We start from the raw sequence: 15,611 nt of genomic DNA on the forward strand, positions 1-15,611 counted from the left end.
CAAGGAAAAGGGAGTTCTACTTTCTACTTTGAAGAATATCCATAAAATACATTTTGATTTGTTTAACACTTTTTTGGTTTAACACTTTTTTTTACATGATTCCATATGTGTTATTTCATTGTTTTTGTGTCTTCACTATTATTCTACAATGTAGAAAATAGTAAAAATGAAGAAAAACCTTTGAATGAATAGGCGTGTTCAAACTTTTGACTGGTACTGTAAATGGCATAATGCCATATTATTATGGTTTATAATCATGTACTTTATAAAAGTTTAATTTAACGTTGAATTTCATAACAGCTTTATGTCACTGATGGTTAACAAAAGCCTTTGTGTCACAAACCAGGCATTTTGATGTGTCAGGTCGCATTGTAAAGGGCCATTGCAATACTCCATTTTTTTTACCCTCATTTAACTGCCTCAAACTGTGACATTTGAGAGAGCTCTTGTATTTCCATGCAATGGCTCACTTGGTTTGAAAAGGGTAAACACTTTAACATTTACCTGGCTTTGAAGCAACCTATGACTTGGCTGGTCCAGTTTCCCTTACACGAATGGCAGGCCTAGGTCTTCTGTAGAGTTTAATTGGTATAGTAATCAACTATATGCAGGACAAATTCATTTAACTTGGCCTGTGCTGTTGCTTACTTTGTTCTTTTTCCAAACTGGACAGATTTAGACAGGTTCACATAGTGAGTGCTCAGTAAACACTTTATAAGGTACCCTTTCACATTTGTTTATGATGCATTTACAAATTATTAAATAACTGTTATAAGCCATTTAGAAAAATGAACTTTATAAAGGCAACCTATAAAGTGTTACCAAGTTACCTTTGCTGCTGTTACGGTGTCTCTGTATGTGAGCTACTGTAAAATGTTGTCTCTTTCTTTTACGAGAGTACAGTAGACATGAGTCCTATGTTGCCGGTGAGAACGTCTGTCCTTATTTCAAGCTGAGCTCCCACAACTTGAATTGGTGGGACAAAATCTAGACAGTTTGCCATCGAATGAAGCCTTGATGCTCTTTAAAACACTTTTTAAATTCAAAATCTTAACACACATTCAAAAGCTCTATATAGGTCTTGTGGTCCACATCTACATAATGCATGGGAACCGCTACCATTTCATACTTGGTAGAAATTATGAAACATCATCATGTGCATATTTGAGCAGGCACTTTGAAGCTGATCTCTCACTGTGAACGTGAGGCGTGTGAGGCTGCGAGCCGAGCATCTGCATCTCACGCTCAGAGTCGGGAGGTTGTTTGTTTATTTTTGTCACGCCCTGGTCGAAGTATAGTATGTTTGTCTTCATTTATTTGGTCAGGCCAGGGTGTGACATGGGTTATTGTGGTGCGTTTTTGTCTTGGGGTTTTATGGGGTGTCTAGCATAGTCTATGGCTGCCTGAGGCGGTTCTCAATCAGAGTCAGGTGATTATCGTTGTCTCTGATTGGGAACCATATTTAGGCAGCCATATTCTTTGAGTATTTTGTGGGTGATTGTTCCTGTCTCTGTGTTTTTTTGTTTTTTTAAATGTAAATGTAATGTTTTTTCACCAGATAGGCTGTATTAGGTTTTCACATTCCGTTTGTTGTTTTGTATTGTTCGTGTTTTTTTTGTCTATTAAAGATGTATCGAACTAACCACGATGCATTTTGGTCCGACTCTCCTTCAACGGAAGAAAACCGTAACAATTTTACAGTAACCAACACACCATGCCTTTGCATAGATATGATTAGTTCTGCTCGCAATCCCTGCCTGTGTCCCAAATGGCACCCTATTCCCTATACACTCTTAGAAAAAAGTATTCTTCGACTGTCCCCATAGGAGCACCCTTTTTGGTTCCAGTAGATAGTGATAGTGCTGACGTCATCCGCGTATTCCTATGGAAAACTCCTGATTGGCGCATGAAGCCAGAAGTATGTTAATTTTAAGCATGCCCTATTGCTAAATGCGGCTGAATGGCACTAAGGATCATAGTGAAAGTGGGTGTCACGAGCAAAGGATCATGGTCGATGTAGTCGTTTTCATCCTGCCTGAGAGAGTCAACTGGGAGCATCCTCATATCCCATGATTGGTCTGTGTCAGCACGTGGTCCTGTGTAGTTGTAACGGTTTTTGTCATCTGAGGAAGAGGAATCGGACCAAAGCGCAGCGCGGTAAGTGTTCATGCTTTTTAATGAAACTGAACACTATAGTAAAAATAACAAAGAGAATAACCGAAACAGAAACAGTCCTGTAAGGTGCAAAACACTAAACAGAAATTAACTACCCACAAAAACCATGTGGAAAAAGGCTACCTAAGTATGGTTCCCAATCAGAGACAATTGTAGACAGCTGTTCCTGATTGAGAATCATACCGGGCCAAAACAAAGAAATACAAAAAACAAAGCAAAAAGAACATAGAATGCCCACCCAAATCACACCCTGACCAAACCAAAATAGAGACATAAAAAGCTCTAAGGTCAGGGCGTGACAGTAGTAGTCAGACTGGATGACTATTTAATTAAATATCTCAATTTGTAACAAACTCTTAAATAATTCACTGTGGGGATCGAACTTGACCATAATAAACTAGGTTGAGCCCAAAACGGCTGTCCCCCCCAAACATTTTTGGCCGTTCTGACGATCGTAATTTACATTGGTTTTCTCTGGCTTTTCTACACCACTATGTTGCTTCGCAGTAGCCAACCAGCAGAGTTCGTGACTTCACGCTCCAGACAGGACACTGGGAGCCTGGGTAGAACCCTTTTTGGTTCCAGGTAGAACCCTTTTGGGTTCCAGGTAGAACCCTTTTGGGTTTTATGTAGAACCCTCTGTGGAAATGGTTTTTAAGGGAACCCAAAAAAGGTTCTACCTGGAACGAAAAAGGGTTCTTCAAAGGTTTCTCCTATGGGGACAGCCGAAGAACCCTTTTAGGTTCTAGATCGCACTTTTTTTCTAAGAGTGTATAGTGCACTACTTTTGACTATTGCTCTATGAGCCCTGGTCAAAATAAGTGCACTACAGGAAATAAGGTGCCATTTGAGATGCAGCCACTGAGTAAATAAGATGCTCATTGAGGCATTATGCTGCCATTTAGGTCCAAGAAGGTCTAAGAGGCAACTCCTTTGGTATGAGGTTGAGTAGCCTTAGTCTACACACTTAGGAAAATAGGTGCTAAGTAGAACCATACAGGGTTATTTGGTTTGTCCCCATGGGGAACCCTTTTTGATGCTGAATAGAACCCTTTGCAGAGAGTTCTATTTAGAACCCTCAATGTAGGGTTCTTCATAGAACCCCCTGTATATGGTTCTACCGAGAACTCTTTGTGAAAGGTTCTGCCTATAGAGCCCTCTATGAAGGGTTCTACCAAGAACCATTTTATCATCTAAAGGTTCTTCCTAGAACCATCTATAAATGGTTCTATTGAGAACCCTTTTATCTTCTGAGGGTTCTTCCTAGAACCCTATATGAAAGGTTCCACTAGGCTTATTAGCTTTTAAAATCAAATTATTTACGGCAATATTGTGTGTAATATGTGTAATTCCTATTGGAATCCAGACAGAGATAGGATATCCAAAAAGTGGAAATGTTAATCATCTGCAACTTGCTTTCAGAATGACTGCCAGGGTAGGAAAGATTGAATACTGAGACAACTTCAATCATCTAAATTGAAACAATAATCTCAGTAATAGGTGAAATAAATCCAATTACTAAGAGATTGGATTAGTTTAGAAAAGTGTATGTTATTTATCTCTGTGTAACATAATATTTATCAAGCCATCAATGTACATGCAAAAACACAGATATTACAGTAAAACAAGAAATTCTGAAAATCTCCCTGCAATAGAGCATGCTGTGAAATATTATATACAGTATACAGTCCATTTGGAAACTATTCAGACCTGTCAGCACCCGGTTACGAACCCGGGTCTCCGGAGTGAGAAACAGTCACTTAACCAACTGAGCCACGAATAGTCGGCAGAACCCAGAAGATGAGGCAGACACAGCAGTACTTGAGACGGTGTATTTAATGAAGTAAAAAAGTGAAGTCCTTCAGGAAAACATGTAACTCCACAACCTCAAAAGGAATTCCACAAGAACAAAGGTAATCCTCCAAGACAAAAAGGTAAATCCACAAGGTGGTAGGTATAGCATAAAAAGCCTCAAAAGATACTCAAAAATAAACAAACAAGAACAAAAAACAGAATTCCACAAGAGAGTCCACCGGGATCAACAAGAGTTCACAGAATACTAGGGCTGGGTGCTAACATACAAACACAGAGCAAAGAACTGAGGAAAACTAAGGGTTTAAATACAATCAGGGGAAACGAGGCACAGGTGCAAATAATAATGGGGATCAAGGGAAAACAAAAGGTCAAAAAGCACAATGGGGGCATCTAGTGACCAAAAACCGGAACAACTCTGGCCAAATCCTGACAAGACCCCTTCCCTTTTTCCACATTTTGATATGTTACAGCCGTATTCTAAAATTGATTGCATTAATTGTTTTCCTCATCAATCTACACACAATACCTTATAACGACAAAGCAAAAACAGGATTTTTTTGCAAAATTGTAAAAAATAAAAAAATAAAGTATTCCGACTGTTTGCTATGAGAGTCAAAATTTAGCTCAGGTGCATCCTGTTTCTATTGATAATCATTGAGATGTTTCTACAACTTGATTAGAGTCCACCTGTGGTAAATTCAATTCATTGGACATGATTTGGAAGAGCACACACCTGTGTATATAAGGTCCCACAGTTGACAGTGCGTGTCAGAACAAAAACAAGCCATGAGGTCAAAGGAATTGTTCGTAGATGTCCGAGACTGGATTGTGTCGAGGCATAGATCTGGGAAAGGGTACCAAAAAACTTCTGCAGCATTGAACGTCCCCAAGAACCTACTTGCTCTCCATCATTCCTAAATGTACATTTGGAACCACCAAGACTCTTCCTAGAGCTGGCTGCCCGGCCAAACTGAGCAATCGGGGAGAAGGGCCTTGGTCAGGGAGGTGACCAAGAACCCGATGGTCACTCTGACACAGCTCCAGAGTTCCTCTGTAGAGATGGGAGAACCTTCCAGAAGGACAACCATCTCTTCAGCACTCCACCAATCAGGCCTTTATGGTAGAGTGGCCAGACAGAAGCCACTCTTCAGTAAAAGGCACATGATAGCCTGCCTGGAGCTTGCCAAGAAGGCACCTAAAGGACTCTCAGACCATGAGAAACAAGACTCTCTGGTCTGATGAAACCAAGATTGAACTCTTTGGCCTGAATGCCAAGCGTCACATCTGGAGAAAACCTGGCACCCTCCCTACAGTGAAGCATGATGGTGGCAGCATCACGCTGTGGGGATGTTTTTCAGTGGCAGGGACTGGGAGACTAGTCAGGATCGAGGGAAAGATTAACAAAGCAAAGTACAGAGAGATCCTTGATGAAAACCTGCTCCAGAGCGCTCAGGACCTCAGACTGGGGTGAATGTTCACCTTCCAACAGGACAACGACCCTCAGCACACATTCAAGACAACGCATGAGCGGCTTAAAAACAAGCCTCTGAATGTCCTTGAGTGGCCCAGCCAGAGCCTGGACTTGAACCCGATAAAACATCTCTGGAGTAGAGGTTGACTGATTATGATTTTTCAACGCGGATACTGATTAATCGGCTGATTTTTATATATATATTTGTAATAGTGACAATTACAACAATACTGAATGAACAATGAACACTTTTATTTTTGTCAGATATACGTGTATAGGTGGCAGGGAAGTCAGGCGCAGGAGAGTCAAACGGAGTGTAAAATGGAGTCTTTTAATAAATGTCCAAGTAACATGCTCCATAACAATACAGTGCCACTGACACGGCCTGCAACGAAAACATGCGGTCTCTCCTTCACTGCAGCCGAGGTGAGTAAGACATTTAAACGTGTTAACCCTCGCAAGGCTGCAGGCCCAGACGGCATCCCCAGCCGCGCCCTCAGAGCATGCGCAGACCAGCTGGCCGGTGTGTTTACGGACATATTCAATCAATTCCTATACCAGTCTGCTGTTCCCACATGCTTCAAGAGGGCCACCATTGTTCCTGTTCCCAAGAAAGCTAAGGTAACTGAGCTAAACGACTACCGCCCCGTAGCACTCACTTCCGTCATCATTAAGTGCTTTGAGAGACTAGTCAAGGACCATATCACCTCCAACCTACCTGACACCCTAGACCCACTCCAATTTGCTTACCGCCCAAATAGGTCCACAGACGATGCAATCTCAACCACACTGCACACTGCCCTAACCCATCTGGACAAGAGGAATACCTATGTGAGAATGCTGTTCATCGACTACAGCTCGGCATTCAACACCATAGTACCCTCCAAGCCCGTTATCAAGCTCGAGACCCTGGGTCTCGACCCCGCCCTGTGCAACTGGGTACTGGACTTCCTGATGGGCCGCCTCCAGGTGGTGAGGGTAGGCAACAACATCTCCTCCCCGCTGATCCTCAACACGGGGGACGTTCTGAGCCCTCTCCTGTTCTCCCTGTTCACCCACGACTGCGTGGCCACGCACGCCTCCAACTCAATCATCAAGTTTGCGGACGACACAACAGTGGTAGGCTTGATTACCAACAACGACGAGACGGCCTACAGGGAGGAGGTGAGGGCCCTCGGAGTGTGGTGTCAGGAAAATAACCTCACACTCAACGTCAACAAAACTAAGGAGATGATTGTGGACTTCAGGAAACAGCAGAGGGAACACCCCCATATCCACATCGATGGAACAGTAGTGGAGAGGGTAGCAAGTTTTAAGTTCCTCGGCATACACATCACAGACAAACTGAATTGGTCCACTCACACAGACAGCATCGTGAAGAAGGCGCAGCAGCGCCTCTTCAACCTCAGGAGGCTGAAGAAATTTGGCTTGTCACCAAAAGCACTCACAAACTTCTACAGATGCACAATCGAGAGCATCCTGGCGGGCTGTATCACCGCCTGGTATGGCAACTGCTCCGCCCTCAACCGTAAGGCTCTCCAGAGGGTAGTGAGGTCTGCACAACGCATCACCGGGGCAAACTACCTGCCCTCCAGGACACCTACACCACCCGATGTTACAAAGAGCCATAAAGATCATCAAGGACATCAACCACCCGAGCCACTGCCTGTTCACCCCGCTATCATCCAGAAGGCGAGGTCAGTACAGGTGCATCAAAGCTGGGACCGAGAGACTGAAAAACAGCTTCTATCTCAAGGCCATCAGACTGTTAAACAGCCACTATTAACATTGAGTGGCTGCTGCCAACACACTGACATTGACACTGACTCAACTCCAGCCACTTTAATAATGGGAATTGATGGGAAATTATGTAAATATATCACTAGCCACTTTAAACAATGCTACCTTATATAATGTTACTTAACCTACATTATTCATCTCATATGCATACGTATATACTGTACTCTATATCATCGACTGCATCCTTATGTAATACATGTATCACTAGCCACTTTAACTATGCCACTTTGTTTACATACTCATCTCATATGTATATACTGTACTCGATACCATCTACTGTATCTTGCCTATGCTGCCCTGTACCATCACTCATTCATATATCCTTATGTACATATTCTTTATCCCCTTACACTGTGTATAAGACAGTAGTTTTGGAATTGTTAGTTAGATTACTTGTTGGTTATTACTGCATTGTCGGAACTAGAAGCACAAGCATTTCGCTACACTCGCATTAACATCTTCTAACCATGTGTATGTGACAAATAAAATTAGATTTGATTTGATTTGATTTGAACACTAAATAGAAAAATGAATATAAACAAATATGGGTACGAAGACCCGTCGCGCACCTATACAAAAAACACTACACTGACAAAATAAACAATCTCTGACAAAGACATGAGGGGAAACAGAGGGTTAAATACACAACAGGTAATGAACGGGATTGAAAACAGGTGTGTGGGAAGACAAGACAAAACCAATGGAAAATGAAAAATGGATCAATGATGGCTAGAAGACCGGTGACGTCGAACGCCGAGCACCACTCGAACAAGGAGAGGCAACGACTTCAGCAGAAGTCGTGACAATTTTAACTTAATATAATACATCAATAAAACAATTTAGTCTCAAATAAATAATGACACATGTTCAATTTGGTTTAAATAATGCAAAAACAAAGTGTTGGAAGAAAGTAAAAGTGCAATATTTGCCATGTAAAAAAGCTAACGTTTAAGTTCCTTGCTCAGAACATGAGAACATATGAAAGCTGGTGATTCCTTTTAACATGAGTCTTAAATATTCCCAGGTAAGAAGTTTTAGGTTGTAGTGATTATAGGACCATTTCTCTCTATACCATTTGTATTTCATATACTTATGACTATTGGATGTTCTAATATGTACTTTAGTATTGCCAGCCTAATCTCGGGAGTTGATAGGCTTTGAAGCCATAAACAGCGCAATGCTTGAAGCATTGCGAAAGGCTGCTGGCAAACTCAGGAAAGTGCTGTTTGAATGAATGCTTATGAGCCTGCTGCTGCCTACCGCAGCTCAGTCACACTGCTCTATCAAATCATAGACTTAATTATGATATAATAACACACAGAAATACTTAGACCATATTAATGACTTATTTTATCTAACGGGTGGCATCCATAAGCCATAATATTGCTGTTACATTGCACAACCTTCAATGTTATGTCATAATTATGTAAAATTCTGGCAAATTCCAACGCAAGAGAAGTGACACAATTTCCCTAGGTAATATTGCCTGCTAACATTAATTTATTTTAACTAAATATGCAGGTTTAAAAATATATACTTCTGTGTATTTATTTTAAGAAAGGCATTGATGTTTATGGTTAGGTACATTTGTGCAACGATTGTGCTTTTTTCACAATGCGCTTTTGTTAAATCATCTCCCGTTTGGCTAAGTTTGCTGTCTTTGTTAGGAAGAAATGGTCTTCACACAGTTCGCAACGAGCCAGGGGACCCAAACTGCTGCATATACCCTGACTCTGTTGCACAGAACGCAAGAAAAGTGAGACAATTTCCCTAGTTAAAAGAAATTCATGTTAGCAGGCAATATTAACTAAATATGCAGGTTTAAAAATATATAATTGTGTATTGATTTTAAGAAAGGCATTGATGTTTATGGTTAGGTACACATTGAGTGCAATGACAGTGCTTTTTCCGCAAATGCGCTTGTTAAATCACCCGTTTGGCGAAGTAGGCTGTGATTAAATGATAAATTAACAGGCACCGCATCGATTATATGCAACGCAGGACAAGCTAGATAAACAAGCAATATCATCAACCATGTGAAGTTAATAACTAGTGATTATGTTAAGATTGATTGTTTTTTATAAGATAAGTTTAATGCTAGCTAGCACCTTACCTTGGCTCCCTGCAGCACTCGCATAACAGGTAGTCAGCCTGCCACGCAGTCTCCTCGTGGAGTGCAATGTAATCGGCCATAATCGGTGTCCAAAAATGCTGATTACCGATTGTAATGAAAACCTGAAATCAGCCCTAATTAATCAGCCTGAAAATAGCTGTGCAGCGATGCTCCCCATCCAACCAGACAGAGATTGAGAGGATCTTCAGAGAAGAATGGGAGAAACTCCCCAAATACATGTGTGCCAAGCTTGTAGTGTCATTTCCAAGAGACTCAAGGCTGTAATAGCTGCCAAAGGGTGCTTCAACAAAATTCTGAGTAAAGGGTGTGAATACTTATGTAAATATTATATTTTTTTTATACATTTTGCAAAAATGTCTAAAAATCTGCTTTACTTTGTCATTATGGGGTATTATTGTGTGTAGATTTCAACTGGCCTGGGCCCTAGGACCATGTCCCAGGACTACCTGACATGAGGACTCCTTGCTGTCCCCAGTCCACCTGGCCATGCTCCTGCTCCAGTTTCAACTGTTCTGCCTTACTATTATTCAACCATGCTGGTCATTTATGAACATTTGAACATCTTGGCCACGTTCTGTTATAATCTCCACCCGGCACAGCCAGAAGAGGACTGGCCACCCCACATATGCTCTCTCTAATTCTCTCTTTCTTTCTCTCTCTCGGAGGACCTGAGCCCTAGGACCGTGCCCCAGGACTACCTGACATGATGGCTCCTTGCTGTCCCCAGTCCACCTGACTGTGCTGCTGCTCCAGTTTCAACTGTTCTGCCTTATTATTATTCGACCATGCTGGTCATTTATGAACATTTGAACATCTTGGTCATGTTCTGTTATAATCTCTACCCGGCACAGCCAGAAGAGGACTGGCCACCCCACATAGCCCGGTTCCTCTCTAGGTTTCTTCCTAGGTTTTGGCCTTTCTAGGGAGTTTTTCCTAGCCACCGTGCTTTTACACCTGCATTGTTTGCTGTTTGGGGTTTTAGGCTGGGTTTCTGTACAGCACTTTGAGATATCAGCTGATGTACGAAGGGCTATATAAATAAATGTGATTTGATTTTGATTTGATTGTTGAGGGAATAAACTATTTCATCAATTTTAAAATAAGGCTGTAACGTAAAATATGGAAAAAGTCAAGGGCTCTGAATACTTTCCTAATGCACTGTATATGTGTTCTATGGCGAACCCTTCTTGCCTTCCAAATAATCATCAAAGAACCCTTTCTTCCAAAAACTGATGTTTTTAGGATGTTAATAATTCAAGGTAGAACCCTTCGCCCTTACAAAGAACCCTTCTTCTGATCAAAACGGTTCTTGGTATAACCCTATCCTTCCGCAAAGAACACTTTTGGAACCCTTTTTTTCTAAGAGTGTATGGGCACAATCCTTCACAGGTATCAAATTAAATCAACATTGACAGAAATCAAAGGGTAGGTGTTGAAGCTTGAGATCCTTCACATGACACCTTATCTGTTTTAAATGCAAGGTGGCAAGTGGGTTTCGGTGACATTTAGCCCCTGGCTTAATCGGGGCGACATTCATCTTGATGGACTGGACACTGTGGGGAAATGTTCTCCATTCATCCCGTTTCAACCTTAAAAAGACTTTGTAGGGACTTGAACTTCAGCACATTGGGCATGAATTCACCTTTTAGAAAAGGTTTATTCTGGTGTTTCCCTGAAGGAGAAGCCTTTATGGTTGTAGGTAGAACACTTTCAATCAAATGAACCTTTCAGATCCCTTTTTTCCATAGACATTATTCTTAAGAACCCTGTAGGGTTCCATGTTGAACACATCCCTGTAGAATAATGTAAAAAATGGCTTCAAATGGGTTTCTTTGTGGGTAAAAAAAGGTGCCATCTGTCCCTTCCTGGTAGAACCCTTTTGCTTCCAAGTAAACCCATTTTGAGTTCCATGTAGAACCCTTTCCACAGAGGGTTTTACATGGAACCCAAAATGGTTCTACCTGGAACCAAAAAGGGTGTAAATGGAATCAAAAAGGGTTCTCCTATGGGTGCAGCCAAAGAACTCTTTTGGGTTCTCTCGTCAATCAACATTTTTGGCTTTTGTAGCCCTATCGATGGCTCTATTGACGATTTGACTGGGATAACAACATAAACAAACAATTCCCAGGCCAGTCTACAACGATTACCACTGTGTGAAAATGAGAGGGAAATAAATATAAAAATGTTCCTCATAAATTAGCCTATTAATAACCTAAATCATTAGGCTATCATTTCTCAGCACCCTCATCATGATGCGACAATTATAGAAATAAAAATAGCCTACCTTGGCAATGAGTTTGAAATGGCAATTCATGTTCCTGGAAATGAGTTTGGGCGTGTATAATCATGAGCCCTTGTGCATATGAGACCTCATAAACCTTGTTTTGACGCAATGCACGTATGCAGAATCATCACCACAGATGGAGCTACCTCGATTAAAGGAATGCAAAACAGTCCTTGCCTAATAGTCACGGATCATTGACAGCAAATTTCACAACTGTTTTTCTTTTCTCACACTTTTTAGTGTGCACATTAAAACTTACCCTTTGATATGAGTTTATCGATATCTCGGTCCATGCCTTGAAAGTAGCATTTTCTCCACAGTCCAGAATATGTGGAGAACAACGGACGCCCACATTCCGTCTCAAGAATCCCCATCCCCAGTATCGCCCTCCAGTTCTCAAGCAATTCCTCCTCTCTACTCCCGACGTGAATCGGCTTCATAAGCGCCACGTTCCGTTTGGAGTTACCGCTGTCCACAAGAGGCAAGTGGTATATTGGCATCTCCCTGTTTTTCTGGTCGTTAGAATCCGACCCATACTCGTCGCAGTTCTCCTTATGCCTTCTGGTGTCTGTCTCGTACCAATGGTCGGTGAAGATAGCGGTGACCAGCAAGAGTAAAGAGACAACGCTCATGGACAAGCTCAGAGCCGTTGCAAGAGCTTGTTTCTCCATGGTTTGAACATCAGCGCTCGGCGCTATGCGCACAGTTTAGACGTGTTGACAGTCGGACGCCCTTCTTCCAGCACCTGCTATTCCAGTTACAAAGCATTTTTACGCATCCTCTGACCTGCGAGCACGGTCCACAGTCGAGAGCGCATTGGCATTGGCTGCTTCCCACTCGCGGGTTGCTGAAACGGAAGATACATCAACACATGTGGATCGGTACGGTGTCCGCAAGCGTGCTGGGTGTGGGCTAAACTTCGCACTTGCCTCTCTGTGGTCGAGATTACTAGTGTTTACCTGCATAAACCACACCACCCCTCTCGCTCTTTCCCTCTCCTCAGCACCTGGACTTGAAGTCGTGTCCTCTAAAACTAAAGGCTCCTCCTATTCACATGGAGAGGGAATGACCATCTCCCGGAGGCGACACACAGCTTGTGTGAGGGAATGTCAAGGTTGTCCTACTCTTTCAAAGTCAGCCATAAAGATGGGTGTGTCTTTAAGATAAAATAATGGTTTCGTATGACTCCAAGGCTCCAAATGTAACATAACCCCTGCGTCCTTATTTTGATGAAACATCAACACTCCCAATACAACAAGTAATAAGTTACAGTTTGACAATTTTAATGTGTAAAACTTAAATGACTCTCTCTCTCTCAGATGCACACACATACATGACACACGCGAAACAGGCCAAACCATTTGTCTATGTACCTACCCCTGAATGAAATGAATGCTAAATAGAAACCTTGAATCTCCTTTTGAGTGCGGACCAGCTACACAATGTTGGAAGATGCACCTGTTTATGAACGCAATGGTCACACAAACTTTCAAGGAATGATATGAGCCAATACTGCAGTACTCTCTCTCTATATATATCTTACACACACCCACATAGCCACTACCAAACAATTGACTCCCATTCAAAATTATATTTTCACTAACCCTTAACCTAACCGTAATCCTAACCCTAACCTTAACCCAAACCCCTAATCCTCAACCAGACCCTAACTCATAACCCTTAGTCTACCCCCTAACCCTAATTGTAACCTTAAACCTAACCCTTAAGCCTAAAATAGCCTTTTTCCTTTTGGGGAGGACTGTCGAAAGGTCCCCAATTTTTCTTGTTTCACGATACTTGTGAGGATTTCTGTTCCCCACGAGGATAGTGAAACCAAAAAAACACACACAAACAATGGACATATCAAAGTGAACTAATGAACGGAGTTCATGAACTGTATATGAAGCTTTCAGGGGACATATCCAAAATGTCAGGATTTTTAACAATCCCCTATCTGTCCCCAAACAAATGATCAATATACATTTCAGCATCATGCTATTGCAATTCTATTCGGTGTCAGTATCAAAGTCTGAATTGAGCTCATAGTGATGAAATAATTGCCATCAAACGAGCATTGGTGAAATGGATTTGTGGGTGTTTACTTGGCTTGTTTGATCTGCGCCTTTGCCTGCTCTAATAATGGCCCATTAAAATGGAGCCTGGATGTGTGCCTGGCATGACAAAAATTACATAAATAAACATGTAAATGGGGATGACAAGGATTGCAATCTGTACTGGTGGAGTGGACATGGGAAAACATTGAGCAATTAAATTGGTACATTTGCTAGGTTAACCAAACTGGTGCAAATTACAAATCAAATGACATGTTATTTGTCACATGCATTGAATACAACCTTAGTGAAATGCTTATTTACAAGCCCTTAACCAACAATGCAGTATTCAGAAAAATAATTGTGTCACGCCCTGACCTTAGAGATCCTTTAAATTCTCCATTTGGTAGGTCGGGGTGTGACAAGGGTAGGAAATCTATGTTTATATTTCTTTGTTGGCCGAGTATGGTTTCCAATCAGAGGCAGCTGTCTATCGTTATATCTGATTGGGGATCATACTTAGGCAGCCCTTTTTCCCACCTTCTGTTGTGGGATCTTGTCTTTGTATGTTGCATGTGGTGCACTCCTAACTTTACGTTCGTTGAGTTGTTTATTGTTTTTGGTGGAACATTTAAAATGAAAGAAAATGTACGCCTACCACGCTGCACCTTGGTCTCATTCCGACGACAGCCGTAACAAATTGTTAAAAAAGTATTTACTAAATAAACAGAAGTTTAAAAAAAAAATTAAAGAAGAAAATAGAAAAATATCAAATAATTAAATGGTAACAATAAAATAGCAGTAACGATGCTATTTACAGGGGGCACCGGTACAGAGTCAATGTGCGGGGGCACAGGTTAGTTGAGATAATTGAGGTAATATGTACATGTAGGTAGAAGTAAAGTGACTATGCATAGATAATACAAAGAGAGTAGCAGCAGCGTAGAAATGGGGAAGTCAATGCAAATAGTCCGGGTAGCCATTTGATGAGCTATTCAGGATTCTTATGGCTTGGGGTGGAAGCTGTTAAGAAGCCTTTTGGACATAGACTTGGCACTCCGGTAATTTTTAGGGCCTTTGTCTGACACCGCATCGTATAGAGGTCCTGGATGGCAGGAAGCTTGGCCCTAGTGATGTACTGTGCCGTACCAACTACCCTCTGTAGTGTCTTGCGGTCGGAGGCCGACAGTTGCCATACCAGACGGTGATGCAACCAGCTCTCGATAGTGCAGCTGCAGAACTTTTTGAGGATTTGAGGACCCCATGCCAAATATTTTCAGTCTCCTGAGGGGGAATAGGCGTTGTCGTGCCCTCTTCACGACTGTCTTGGTGTGTTTTAACCATGATTGTTTGTTAGTGATGTGAACACCAAGGAATTTGAAGCTCTCAACCTGCTCCACCACAGACCCGTTGATGAGAATGGAGGCGTGCTCGGCCCTCCTCCTGTAAGTCCACGATCATCTCCTTTGTCTTAATATAATAATAATATATGCCATTTAGCAGACGCTTTTATCCAAAGCGACTTACAGTCATGTGTGCATACATTCTACGTATGGGTGGTCCCGGGGATCGAACCCACTACCCTGGCGTTACAAGCGCCATGCTCTACCAACTGAGCTACAGAAGGACCTCTTGATCACATTGAGGGAGAGGTTGTTGTCCTGGCACCACACTGCCAGTTCTCTGACCTCCTCCCTATAGGGCTGTCTCATCGTTTGTCGGTGATCAGGCCTACCACTGTTGTGCTGTTGGCAAACTTAATGATGGTGTTGGAATCGTGCTTGGCCATGCAGTCATGAACAGGTGAACAGGGAGTAGGAGGGGACTGAGCATGCACCAATGAAGGGCCCCGTATTGAGGATCAGCGTGTCAGATGTGTTG

General features: G+C 42.1%; 1 protein-coding gene across 3 annotated transcripts in view; it reads right to left on the bottom strand.

The window, feature by feature from the left end:
- Window positions 1-15,611, bottom strand: part of LOC118365066 (transmembrane protein 178A-like) — a 41,214-nt gene that overhangs the window by 9,815 nt on the left and 15,788 nt on the right. Inside the window, exon 1 of one of the 3 annotated variants that reach the window (XM_052490668.1) lies at window positions 11,939-12,760. The exons of 1 other annotated variant lie outside the window; for it this stretch is intronic. In XM_052490668.1, the coding sequence (XP_052346628.1) occupies window positions 11,939-12,350 (412 nt within the window). In that variant the 5' untranslated portion in view covers window positions 12,351-12,760. Of the gene's footprint in view, window positions 1-11,679; window positions 11,773-11,938; window positions 12,761-15,611 lie in introns of those variants that run through there. One more of the 3 variants, XM_052490669.1, reaches the window with a different exon arrangement.

The sequence above is a fragment of the Oncorhynchus keta genome, chromosome 32, assembly GCF_023373465.1.
Source record: "Oncorhynchus keta strain PuntledgeMale-10-30-2019 chromosome 32, Oket_V2, whole genome shotgun sequence".
Classification (NCBI taxonomy): domain Eukaryota; kingdom Metazoa; phylum Chordata; class Actinopteri; order Salmoniformes; family Salmonidae; genus Oncorhynchus; species Oncorhynchus keta.